The sequence below is a fragment of the Gobio gobio genome (genome assembly GCF_949357685.1).
Source record: "Gobio gobio genome assembly, chromosome: 1".
Taxonomy (NCBI): Eukaryota; Metazoa; Chordata; class Actinopteri; order Cypriniformes; family Gobionidae; genus Gobio; species Gobio gobio.
The window spans coordinates 7,338,023-7,352,264 of NC_137097.1; the positions used below are offsets into that span (position 1 = coordinate 7,338,023).

At 45.9% G+C, this 14,242-nt stretch overlaps 1 protein-coding gene across 1 annotated transcript; it reads right to left on the bottom strand.

Annotated features, from left to right (window-relative positions):
• Positions 1-8,101: 8,101 nt before the first annotated feature.
• Positions 8,102-8,761, bottom strand: LOC307143867 (sprouty-related, EVH1 domain-containing protein 1-like; the record flags this gene model as incomplete). The annotated part of the gene is made up of 1 exon (XM_079845677.1): positions 8,102-8,761. The coding sequence occupies one exon, from the start codon at positions 8,759-8,761 to the stop codon at positions 8,102-8,104; it is 660 nt and encodes a 219-aa protein (XP_079701803.1).
• Between the last annotated feature and the right edge of the window lie 5,481 nt (positions 8,762-14,242).

Sequence of the window (14,242 nt, forward strand, 5' to 3'; positions counted from 1 at the left end):
CTCGGCTTGTGGACGTGTTCATAGAACAGCCGATCGAATGACAGCGGCTTCCTCACCTCTTCTGAGGGACAGACAGTGACGGTGCTCAGACTCGGCTTGTGGATGTGTTCATAGAACAGCCGATCAAATGACAGCAGCTTCCTCACCTCTTCTGAGGGACAGACAGTGACGGTGCTCAGACTCGGCTTGTGGATGTGTTCATAGAACAGCCGATCGAATGACAGCAGCTTCCTCACCTCTTCTGAGGGACAGACAGTGACGGTGCTCAGACTCGGCTTGTGGATGTGTTCATAGAACAGCCGATCAAATGACAGCAGCTTCCTCACCTCTTCTGAGGGACAGACAGTGACGGTGCTCAGACTCGGCTTGTGGATGTGTTCATAGAACAGCCGATCGAATGACCGCAGCTTCCTCACCTCTTCTGAGGGACAGACAGTGACGGTGCTCAGACTCGGCTTGTGGATGTGTTCATAGAACAGCCGATCAAATGACAGCAGCTTCCTCACCTCTTCTGAGGGACAGACAGTGACGGTGCTCAGACTCGGCTTGTGGATGTGTTCATAGAACAGCCGATCAAATGACAGCAGCTTCCTCACCTCTTCTGAGGGACAGACAGTGACGGTGCTCAGACTCGGCTTGTGGATGTGTTCATAGAACAGCCGATCGAATGACAGCAGCTTCCTCACCTCTTCTGAGGGACAGACAGTGACGGTGCTCAGACTCGGCTTGTGGATGTGTTCATAGAACAGCCGATCAAATGACAGCAGCTTCCTCACCTCTTCTGAGGGACAGACAGTGACGGTGCTCAGACTCGGCTTGTGGATGTGTTCATAGAACAGCCGATCGAATGACCGCAGCTTCCTCACCTCTTCTGAGGGACAGACAGTGACGGTGCTCAGACTCGGCTTGTGGATGTGTTCATAGAACAGCCGATCAAATGACAGCAGCTTCCTCACCTCTTCTGAGGGACAGACAGTGACGGTGCTCAGACTCGGCTTGTGGATGTGTTCATAGAACAGCCGATCGAATGACAGCAGCTTCCTCACCTCTTCTGAGGGACAGACAATGACGGTGGATCAGGCAATAACAAGTGAGACAGGACTGTGGTAATTTACCCGCCTTTACTCTCGTTCTGTGCGTAGCAGAGCGGCGTCGTTGGGAGAGTTCGTGAGACTGGACTTTCGTGGACGTGAGAGACAGTGCTCGTGGAGTGTGGTACTCGGGGTACGTTGAGCTCTTTCCCTCCACACCGTACACTCAAGTGGGAACCTGGACACAGCTTTAGACAGATCAATTTGAAGGGATCTTCACAGTCATAAGTCAATATTCATCCATCAAAGTTTCAGAGAGAAACGCAGTCGTTTGATCTCCCCACACTTGTGCATAAATCACTCTTATAAATCTTCACACGTGTGCACTTCACTCTTTCAGACACTGCAAACTCACTTCATCTCCACAGTGATTAATCGACTCGTTTCTCTTCTCTCTGTAGGGTGGATGACTCAAGGAATAACGTTTTCAGAAGATCAGCGTGAACACAGCAACGATCCTCCCAGCTGTTCCAGTTACTACGCTTCGTTCTGTCAACAAGATCACACACACTGCCCACAAACAAAGGTTAGTTGCACTCTGGTGATGGTCAATCTTCAACTGTGGTTTTCTCAACGGGTAATCAAATGAAGGGTGCACTTAACTTTTCCTCGGTGAGTCACTCAATATCCTGCAGTGGTTTCCTCTCTCACTTACTTCATTACGTTGCTGTTCGTGGTTTCTTCAGAAAACTCACTAAATGAGCATGCCTCGGGGAATCTCACAGTAGAACTCCGATCCGGCATTAAACCTTCAGCCTTCCTCTTTCACCGCCGCTGTCAGAACACACACTGCTGCCTACCCGTCCTCCCACACTGCGCAAACACTGCCTTTTTATGCTCCTTTTCCTGAGCACATGCTTCAATGAAGCACAGCTGATTTGCTTCAGCTGGCGCTCGTTATGGCCAACACTCAACAGAGCCAGATTTAGAACCAATGAGGAATCTTTTTGGATTTACCAGGTTTTCACCCGGTGACATATCCAATGTCAGTTATTCATTTTGCTACTCATTATTTTATCAACCAATCGGATATAAACAGGAGAGACTTACTGTTTTCAAGCCGGTCAGCTACATCCCGCAACAATTCAGCCAGTGGTTTCCCATTCGAAGCCATGTTAAAAATGAAGGCTAACTCTCTCGTCTTCTTTCCTAAGAAACGCTTCTGACTGGTTTGCCTAATTGACCAATCCTGCATTGAGAGAGGTTAGGACCGCCTACCTTATTTACATACCTACCTACACATAAATAAATAAATAAACGTAGAAATACTTAAATAAATGTAGGAAAATTATGGTATAACACAAATTATACAAAAATAGCACAATTAAAAATTATACTTTTGACAAATGTATTTATTTATGTATTCATTCATTTATGCATATCTGCATTTGTTTATTTCAGAATTGTATTATTTATTTATTCATTTATTTCTGCATTTATTTATTTATTTATTAATTTATGTATTTCTATATTTATTTATTCATATATTTATTTATTCATTTATTTATGTATTTCTATATTTATTTATTTATGTATTTATACATTTATTTATTTCTGCATTTACGTATTTATTCATTTATTTATTTATTTATCGTCATTTCCCGTCCTCCATAAGTTACGCCCGCGCGGGGAAAGCGTCAAAGCGAATGACTTGGCCGGACTGGAAGATTGTGCAGATACAGTGAAAGAGCTGTTTGAGAGTGGGAGATCTGGCAGGTGTCTCAAGATGTGCTTTGATTGAATTGTACTTGTTTTAGGGAGCATGTAATCTAAACCCAGTTCCTTACCATGCGGAGTATATGGGCCACAAACTCCACATGGACCAGAACGAGAAGCTGGCAATGTTTGGTGCGACTCATGTTTTGGGTATTGATGGCTTCAGCAGCAAAACTGTTACTGATGTTACAATGCCTGTGAAGAACAGCTATCTCACATTACCATTATATGGTAGAATAATACAAAATCGGTCATAATGGTAAAAACGTCTAGTAAAATATTGTCTCTGTATTTCTGTTGTCATTACGACATGCATTTAAAATTGTAATTTTCATAACAGTCTACTTATTGCCCTGGTTCACCTGCTGGATCCAGAATTACTCGATATGCAGGATAATGAAACAACACTTTGTGTCTGCAACCTGACATGTCAAGTAAGCCAAATTGGACTTGGCAGAGTTGTGCAATATTCCCCATAGGATACCAGGTAAAGCTTTGCATCAAATGATAAGACTGACAAGAATTTCCATGGAGTCAAGTCATATATATATATATATATATATTGGTCCCCATGAGGAAAACATCTTATGAATCAGACTAAGTGATGTTTTTTGAAAATGTAAAAATGCAGAATGTGACATGATCTAAACTCAGAGCAAACCCATGAGCCGTGATTCAGACGTGATTTTGGACATGAACATATCAAGCTCCTGGTCACTCATTGTCCCGTATGAGTCTGACACAGAACTCACACTCCATCATCCTACGAAACACTGCTCTTTCACTAACTCCTAACAGTTGAGCTGTGCAAGGAATGGGCACTGAATGTCTAGAGCTGCTCCTTTTCTATGATGAATTACTCCTGCAAACTTTTGGTCACTTTTTGCGCTCTAGCGGTTAATAAACAGAACCGCACACATCTTGCGGAAGAACTTAGCCGGAGCTACTTCTCTCTGTTTATGTCTATGGCGAGTCACGCAGGGACTGTGCTCCTCCGCAGTGGTGCGACCCGAACCGGACTAGTCCCAATATGAACACTTATTATATGTGTACCGGAGTGATTCAGGATAAGACAAAAACACGGTTTTGAAAATTGAGCTTGTACCGGAAAGCTCTACGCCAAACTCGAACACTTCTGTTAGAACACAAACTGTTAGACCCTGTCCCATATGGCACCCTAATCCCTCGCGGTCTTCCTCTGAGTCCGCACTTTCATGACGTAATGCCACTTTGACTGTCGGGAAGAAGTCGGTGTAACCTGCACCGAAGTGCGCATCGAGGGAGCATATCGACCTCAAAGGGGGCGCTCGCGAGTACCTTTCTGAGACCTAAAATGACAAATGGGACACCCTGCGATCTCGTGGACTTAACGGACACATGAACGCGGCAGCCATTATAAGTCCACAAGACTGAAAGTGCATATGGACTGTGCCATTTGGGACAGGGCCTTAGTGGTCGTGTGATCGAGACACTCAGCAAGTAAACACTTTTGTGAGCTCTGGTCGTTTCGCTTTTGGCCTAAAAATCTAGTACTGCCACCTTGTGTTGACATTGTGGAACTGCATGCGCTGTGGACAAGCTGTGGGCCGTTTGAAATTCATCATTTGGACATCCCTGGCACACAGTGTGTAGTGAGAGTAACAAGTCATTCCAGTCAGTAAAACACATAAAGAAGAGTTATTATTTAGAAACACTATATACTTTATTTGATGTGTTTTTTTGATAATAATTTTGCTGTAAACACATGTAAATAAAACTTGAAATGTGTCCTTTAAATAAAACTGTCAAAGACACAGCACACATAAATAATAACGATAACAAAGTAGAAATACAAAACTGTCATGTTTCAGGGTGCATCATCGGCTTCTCCCTGTTCTCTGTGGCCTAATCCACACGTACAAGGGTATTATTTTTCAAAAAAGTTTGGTTTCAGTGTCCGTGTGGATGAACGGCCAAACTGCATAGAAAAAGATGCGGTTTTGGAAATACCCGTGTTCGTCTGGGCAGGGCCTGTGTTTGTCCTGTCAGTTTTTGCAGCTCGTGACCTGGGCAATTAGCGCTGATTTTGCAGCCCGGGTGTGCTCAGATCACGAGCTGATTTCCCTCACCTGTTGCTTGTTCCCAGTTCCCCTTATATTCTCTGCTGTGTCTGCCCCATGTTGTCAGTATATCGTTATGCAGCAAGGCGTCCTTCTGGGTAGGCAGCAGGAGGAGCTCGCCGTATCTCGCCACGCCTTCTCTGACATTTCTCTCCAGCTTAACCACCACCCATTTTACCAGAATCACTCATTCTACCAAGCTTCTTACTCTCACCCTTTTAGGCAATCATGGTGAGGAGATTCGTTTTCTCTTCATTCACTCTCCCTCCGCTCCAGTGGTTTTGGGACACACCTGTCTGGTCAATCATAACTCTCACATTGACTGGGCTCTTAATTCTGTATTTTCATGGAGCCCTTTTTGTTTATCACAATGTTTGGGTTCTGTGTTTTCCCCTGTTATGTCTTAAGCCCCGTTTCCACTGAAATTACCCGGAACAATTTGTACCAGGAACATTTTTTTCCCCCAGACCTGCTACTGTCTGCATTTCCACTGTGGTCTAATGTACCGTGAAGATTAGGCAAATTAGTGCGGTAACGTAGGACTGTGCGCGACTGCTCCTCCCAGTCAGCGACGGACAGTAATATTTTTTTTGTGTCTGCAGTGGAGGACATTCAAGCTGTGCTGGTTTTTCTGGTTATGTATTGGTTTACTAAAGAGGCAATTAACAAAACGGCGGAAAAGAGACAAGCACTGATACTAAAGCGTATTCTGAAAGCTCGTAAAGCTAGATTTAAAATGACAACGTATGTTATGATCAGCTATTATGGACATTGACCGTGAGATGGCTGAGACGAACGCGTGCCATCAGACAGAAAGATCAAGACTGATATTTACTGAACGCAGAACGAACCTCGCAAAAGACTTTTAAAATAAAATGCTGCGTGAGCTCAACCAATCAGCATGTTCAGCGCCCAAGTCCCACCCCCGAAAGTTCCTGAACTTTGAAAAAGTACTACCTTGCAAGCAGGGACTTTCGGAGGGGAAAATATTTACCAAGAACTTCATTTAGACCCTGCGGTCGAAACACACAGAGTACCAGCCCAAAGTTCCTAGTTCCTGGGGAAAGTTCCTGCGGTGCAAACACGACTTTATTCTGTGTGAAAAGCCGGTGAGCCTGGCGAATGTACCGGAGGCGTACCATGATTTGAGAACGGTTTTCAGTAAGTCCCGAGCTTCATCTCTTCGTCCGCACCACCCATGTGCTATAGATCTGTTGCCTGGTACTTCTCCGCCTAGGGGGTGCCTTTACTCTCTTTCCAGACCTGAGAGGGCACAGCTAATATTTACTCCCTTAGAATTTACAGTGCTTAGAGCGTGTAACAAAATAGATCATTTAAGTGACAATTTGTTTGAAGGCAGGGAGTCAGAACCAAACATGTATTGTGCACAAGCTTTATTAACTAAATCATGAACACAACTAATAAAAAAATAATAAAAAACACACATACACACAAACATGGGGTAGAATGGAAAGTGAAAGTGACTGAAAAATCGGATCAGAACAGAGGAATGAAGCTATGGAAGCAAGCTCCTTTGTTAGAACACAGGGGTTTACAGCTTTGACTAACTAAACAGTTATTTTGTATATCGTACATTACTTGCATTTGCCCGAACGGTTGAAGAACATCCGGACATACTGTCACAGGAGTAGGGTTGGGTACCGAAACCCGGTGCCAATATGGCACCGGTACTTATATAACCGGTATGTACCGGACCGAATCAGAACGCAGATTTCGGTTCCTCATTTCGGTGCCAAAATTCAAACGTGCTTTGGCTGGCACCAAGCCAGAGACAGACGCTCAGTGCTGGTCACATCACAACTCATGACAACTATTCAGTGTTTTCAACCACATGTTTATTTCAGGTTTCAGACATTTAAATGCTCATAAGTCGGCTACTAGCAAAAAACACACACTGATGTCTATGGAAGCGGCTATGACAATCCTTTCAGACGGTTATAATTTGACCAACGTTACGTGTTTTATTCACATCAGATACATGCACATTATATAGCAACTGTATAGTTTACTCTATTCTTCTTCCAGTTCACTGGTCACTTACTTTCATGTATTTCGTGAGACGAGAATGCACTCAAGTGTTGTAAATCCAACAGATCCGATTCTGAGGCGCAAACTAACATTACGCCGCCCATTGCGCTTTATAGATCAACTAACACACATTCACTCACACATTTGAACATCAGATAGTTCGTGACACAGTTAAGAAGTTTGTGAATATTTTGAATAAAAAGAAAAAGCGAAATAAACCCGATACAGCTGAGTTTTCAGCGCTATTGCGGCTGCTGTGTGTCACGTGAGAAACATGACGCGTCGCCATGGAAACATTAAGGCGATGCGTTCTAAAATATTTAGCCAGAGAATATGATCATATTTCAAAATAAAGCTGAAGCTCGAAGCTGGTTTGTAGCAGACCAAGGACACAGACTACTGCTGTTATTACTGTAACTGTTATTTAGAGTTATATTAGGCTTGTAGTTGGGTTAGGTGGCTTAGGTTTTCCTGTGAATTTGTAAATAAGTCAATAATAATTTGTAAATAAGTAAATTGTGTTTTGTATTTATGTATATTCATACATTTAAGTATACATTAAACTTTTAATAAATGGTTCAATTTAAATAAAAAATAAATAAAAAGCCATTTAATGTCATCCACCTCGTTTTGTGGCCTTTTTTTTTTTTTTTAAGTATCGGTTCAGGAACCGTTTAGGCACCGGTACCGTTTTAAAAGTATCGCTTTGGCACCGGAATCGAAAAAAACCCAAACGATACCCAACCCTACACAGGAGAAAGTCTTGATAGTTCAGTCCGAAGGTGTTGCAGTTGCAATCGATTCCTTCCGTGTTGAGAGAAGAAGATATAATGAACTTGCATGGTTGGATTGACTCCGTCATTGTTGAGGAAGCTGCACATAGATCGGTGGGTGTGTAGGTCTGCCAGCCAGCTTGGCCAGGTGGGAGCCAGCAGATGCCAGTCCTAGTATTTACACCAGATTTACGTCCCTGTGTTTCTGAGGAAGACTGGGGTTTATAGACTCAGGATGCGATCCATGAGGATTATGGCAGAAAACATTCAGAGATCCGGCGTCAATCAGACATCAAGAATCAGCAGATGAACCTCAACAATGGAGACAATCAAACGCTCATGATAGTGTGTGTGTTGCTGTCAGTCATGTGGCTCAGTCCGCGGCCTTGTGCTTTCCGCCGCAGCAGCGACAGACCTCCCCGCAGCGGTGGCAGGCGTGCAGAGGCGGGTAGCAGCACATGCAGGGCACCAGCACAGACAGACCCAGCAGGGCCAGCCAGCGCACGCAGAACTGCTCCTCGCTGGCGTCGCAGGAGCACGGGTCCGAGTAGTCGCCCTCCGAGTCGGACATGCAGTGGTACAGCATGCTCTCGGCACACAGCATGCAGCTCACCTTGTAGATGCACTGCTTGATGGGGTCGGGCGCTTTCTGGCACTGCCCCCGCTCGTTGTCCTCGTGGTTGAACATCTTGAGGCAGAAGATGCAGGGCGAGTGGGACGGCTTGGCCGATGGCTGCTGGGTCTTCACGGAGTCTTTGTGCCGCTCCGGAGCCTTGGCGTACAGGTACTCACACTTCTTGCCGCTGGGCTTGGAGAAGGTGGCGGTGGCGTCGGGTTCCTCGCGCTCCGCGTCCCGCTTCCACAGCACGGGCTGCCGGTAGTCCTCTTGGCCTCGGATGAGCACGTCCTTGCGCAGGTTGATGCGGACGATCTCCTCCTCGTCCATGTGAAAGCTCACGTGACGTCTAGGGTTGAAGGAAACCTGCGGAGGCGTCGACACACACAAACAAGTCACGAGGAAGTTCCTCTCCATCTGAAAACCAGTGTGTGTGTGAGTGTATGTGAGTGAGTGAGTGTAAGAGAGTGTAAGAGAGTGTAAGAGAGTGTAAGAGAGTGTAAGAGAGTGAGTGCGTGTGTGTGCGTGTGTGTGCGTGTGTGCGTGTGTGTGCGTGTGTGTGCGTGTGTGTGCGTGTGTGTGCGTGTGTGAGCGTGTGTGAGCGTGTGTGAGCGTGTATGTGTGAGTGAGTGAGTGTGTGTGTGGGCATGTTTTTGTGAAATATCAGGACACAAATGTGTATAACAATATAATAATAATAATGTATTTTACAACACTTCAGCTTGTGATTCTTATCTAGTGGGGGTCATTTTTTTAGGATTCTTTACCTAACTGAAGTCTCTGAGATCCTGACACCTTGCACTTCTGGAGACTCCAGGTAGGTTCCAGCTTTGGAAAATGGTGGCGCTGGAGACTAAAGGGTTCCTGATGGTTTCACACTTAATTCTTCACCTTAATTCTTCATTCTTTTGCAGTTAACAGGTGTCTTTTCTTCACCACCTGTTTTTGTCAGATCCTGCTGACCCAACGAGCATTTCACTGTCCAGTGGTCATGCCTTAAATGCAATGTCTAGTATTGCATTAGTATTGCATCCTTCTCATGGGCATTTAATACTTTTTGACTTTTCAGTCTGAGTTAAATCTCTTTTTTGGCTCAATTTATCTGTAAAAGAAAACATGCCTAATAATTCTGCACACCTGAATATAAGGTGATTTTCATTTCCAGCCTTCATGAACAATTATATATCACTTATACATTATTAAATACTAAATCAATAGTAGTTATTAGGATTACTGTGGTTTGGAATTGGTCAAATGTGCCTGGGAAAAAAATATGATCAGAAAATCAACGTGCCTAATAATTCTGCACTCCCTGTATGCTTAATTATACTTTTAAGAAACATATATTTAGTGTATTTATATATGCAATATATTTATGCAATATATAATACATATATAATGCAAAATATATGCATATGCATTTATCTTTTTAATATTTTCAAAAGATATTTTAAAAAAACATTTAACATTTAAAATGTACCAAATTATAATGTATTATAAACATTTACAAACTATTATTAAGCATTTCAATATGTATACTTATTCATATCAAAGATTCATATGTTGTTCATTACATGATCCGTTTGTAATAGGCTACTACTCAAATTACAAAGTTTCAAATTACAAATTACAAAGTACAAATTCCCATAAGGATTTCAACATCATATTATTTGAAATGCATCATAAACACTGATCTATATAGAGAACCGTGATCATAAATCATTAATAAAAAATCCCTGTTTTTATTTGTGTTTAAATTCAAACCACACATGATTAAACTCCTGATTGGTTCCAGAGCCATTGAGCGGCTCTGATACCCCTTTTCCACCAAGGCAGTGCTAGAGCTAATTCAGAGCCAGAGCTAGTCCCAGTTCATAGTTGGTTCGACTGAGGAGCCTTCTAAGAACCATTTGCTTTTCCACGGGCTGAGAGCCACAACAGAGCCAGGTCTTACGTCACTGTATACGTCTCATCTCTCTCAGCAACGCTAGCGAGGCAGCGGCAATGTTGCCAAGTATGTGGTTTTGCCGCGGGCTGTTTTTTCATGTCCGCGGGATGAAGCGACCCCAATTATGTGATATTTAGCCCCATATTGCGAATTTTAGTAGGCAACCATGCCAAAAAACACATATTTTACCCCCAAATGTGATTTTTACTGGGGAATCCGCCTCTGGAACTAGATTGGGCTTGTTTTGAGTAGCAATTGGGGGGGTTTGTTGTGAAAACCTGGCAACCCTGGGCAGCGGGAAACACACACACACACCAGGCTTGTTCGAGATGCATCGTCACTGCGCAGACCGATCCCCGTATGATATAAAAAAAAACGCATGAGTGAATCAAAAGCATTAGGAGTCATGTGCTCTCGCTGGACTCGTTATCATATGGCGATCGGTCTCTGCACAGCACCGCTGCGAACAAGCCATCCATCAACAATGCAAACGTTGCGTTACTATTCATTCACATGGCTTTACGATCCTACATCGGCATCAAAACACAACGCAAACACAGCGAATCCAACGCATTCATGTAGTTCGCCGTAATTTGTATAGACGGAGATTACAAACGAGCAGCAGCTGTTAGCTCCATTAGCTGCTATTTCAAACATGGCGGATCTCAAGTTTGTGTTCGTCTTGTTGACCCCGCCCCCAGCGCCTGACGTAATTGGTTCTTACTTCTAGCCCTGTTCTAGCCCAGCAATGTTTTGGTGCTACTTAAGAACCACTTTTCCTGGCTCGGAGCTAGGGCTTTGTGTGTGGAAACACAAAGAACCGATTTGAAACTAGGCTCTGGCTCCGATCTAGCTCTGGCTCTGCTTTGGTGGAAAAGGGGTATGATTGGTTCTCATGATAATAATGAGCTCAGCCTCTGACTCGTACCTCAGATTCCGATTATCTGATGCTGTGCGTGTAAATTATATGTTGCTTGAATGCGATTATAAATCTAAATTTAAACTGTAAATCATATAGAGCGATCGTGTCTCTTCAGAGGACTTTGAGGAAAACATGTGATTCATATGGATTACTTGGGCGATGTTTTTTTGTTGTTGTTTTTTGCGTGAGCATTTTGAAACGTGATCAATTTTGAAGAATTGTCTTTCATCGGAGGGTTATAAATCTCTCATTATTTTGTGACTCCAGGTAAGATTTGTATTTAATTCACGTTATTTTCTATGCCAGTCGTATTTTTGACACAAAATGTATTTGACACTTTTTCGTTTTCAGTTAATGTACATTTAATTTGACCAATCAGAGCCAAAGCTACATTTAATCGAAGCAAACACGAAGAGATGAAGATACTGCCCACAGAAGTTTCTGGTAAGTTTTAAAAGCATAAATAAATAGCTCACTGTTTAGTTCCCTTTCAAGGGAACGCCCCTGCGTGATTGCTTCATGAAGCACTTATGTCATCAGTCCAATAGAGAGACGGAACGTGATAGGCGGGTGACGTCATAGACCCCGGAAACTATAAAGCACACCGGCAAAACACACGCCGTTAGCTTCTGTTGCCTTCAACAAGCGCTCTGTGTCACTCTGTCCTTTGTCATTCTGTGTTGTGTCTGAGTTCAGACTTTTTTGTTTTCAAGTCGCACTCACACTCACACTCACATTTATAAGAGAGAAAAAAAGGCTATGGCGAGCGAACAACAGTTCAGACAGTGTGTTCCTCCCTGCTCACGCTACATTACGAGCGGGGATACACACTTGATGTGTGTTGTTTGTCTGGGCGAGCAGCACGTGCAGTCGGCTCTCGAGGGTGCCGGCTGCGAGCATTGTGAGGCGCTGCCTCTTCGCGTGCTGCGATCCCGCCGGGCACTCTTCGAGGAGGTTCCGGCGTCCCGGTTCGCGCTCCCCATGGCATGGGTCCCGCTGCTGCTGAGGCTCAGCGACGACTTATGTCGTGGGGTTCGCAAAAGGATCTGTCGGAGGGGATGGAGACGGGCCCCGCCCTATCTCATTCTTCACCCGGCAGATCCAGTGCCGCCTCTCTGGGTTCGGGAGCCCACTCTGCAGATTCTCCTGCCCGGGGAGCGGCCGCGGTGTTACAGATATATTCCTCCGAGGAGATTGATATCTGTAGCATCGACGCAGGGGGTGAGGACTCGCCACTTCATTCCCCTGCTGGTGAGGAGCTGATGGATGTGCTGAGCAGAGCTGTGGCCAGATTACATATTGACTGGCCACCAGAACAACATGAGCGAGCTGCCGTAAAAAGCAGACTCGACGAGCATTTTCTTCCCGCGCGCTCTGTTCAGCCTCCACGTAGGAGTCTGCCGTTTTTCCCGGACCTCCACACCGAGGTGTCGAGGTCTTGGAAGCGGCCCGTGTCTGCACGTATTTTCACCCCGCACACTTCCATGTACAGCAACATCGCGGGGTTGAAAAGACACGGTTATGGTCAGATGCCCCGGGTTGAGCAGACGCTCGCGAGCCATCTCTCACCCGAGTCTGCGTCTGCCATAAAGGCTCCGACTTTGACCACAAAACCGCTAAAAGTGACATCCTCTTTTGTGGGCAAAGCGTACTCGGCAACAGGTCAGGCCGCCGCGTGTCTGCACACTATGTCAATCGTGCAGGCATACCAGGCTGATCTGCTGCGAGACCTGGGTGAGAGCCACGAGATCGGAGTTGATACCATCAACGCACTCCGATCTACAGCTGATCTCGCTCTCCGTGCCACCAAGGAGACGGCCCGATGCGTCGGCCGTTCTATGGCAGCCCTGGTAGCCACGGAGAGGCACTTGTGGCTCAATCTTACGGAGATCAAGGAACGTGATAAAAGCTTTTTGCTTGATGCGCCGCTGTCTCCGGGAGGCCTGTTCGGTGACGCTGTCACCACTGTTACCGACAGGTTCCTGGAGGCAAAGAAACAGGTGGCGGCGCTCAAGCAGTTCCTTCCCCGTAAGCCCCAGGTCTCGTCTGCTGCTGGGCGGGAGCAGCAGACCCCGAGTACGAGCTCCTCCCATAGGGCACAGCAAAAAGTGAGTGTCGCCACTCGTACACCCCTTCAGAAAGGGTCGTCGGGTGCGCGGCGCTCACAGGCGCAGCCTTCTAAACCCAGGGCTGATCTGAGGACAGTCATTGTGGCGAGGAAGGCTGCGTCTAAGAAGTCCTGACGCCTCTGGGTCCAGGACAGTGAGGGTGATCCCCTCTGCGGGCGCACGGTGCTCACCGCTGTATACGGTACCCATGTGTCCGCGGTGCCCTCACGGGGTCAATCCGCCAACCCCGCCCGAGTGCCGGGGCGCGGAGAAGCCGCGCGGGTCATCTGAGGATGGCCGCACCCTCTTCGGATTGAAACTATGCCGTCGAGTTAGTCGTTCCATGCCGGTTCGCCGCTTCAGGGCGCTGCGCTCGCGGTGCAGAGTACATCAGAGGCCAGCCTCGAGAGGCTGGTACCCTTAGTAGATTTTGTGTCAGAGTGGGAGAATCTGCCTCACATATCTCGTTGGGTCCTGCGATGTGTAAGATTGGGGTACGCTATCCAGTTCAGATGCCGTCCCCCCAGCTTCAACGGGGTCCTCTCCACTGTGGTGGACCCCGAGCAGGCTCTGGTGATGACTCAGGAAGTACAGACTCTGCTGCAAAAGGGGGCTATAGAGAGGGGTCCCCCCCCCCCCCCCGGACAGGGAGTCAGGCTTTTACAGCCAGTACTTCATAGTGCCAAAGAAGGATGGAGGGCTGCGCCCCATCTTGGATCTTCACGTCCTGAACAGAGCCGTGGCAAAACTCAAGTTCAGGATGCTTACACTCAAACAGATCGTGTCTCAGATCAGGTCCGAGGACTGGTTTGTCACGATAGATCTCAAAGATGCATATTTTCATATCTCCATCCTTCCGCAGCACAGGAAGTTCCTGAGGTTCGCTTTCAGGGGAGAAGCGTACCAATATCGGGTGCTTC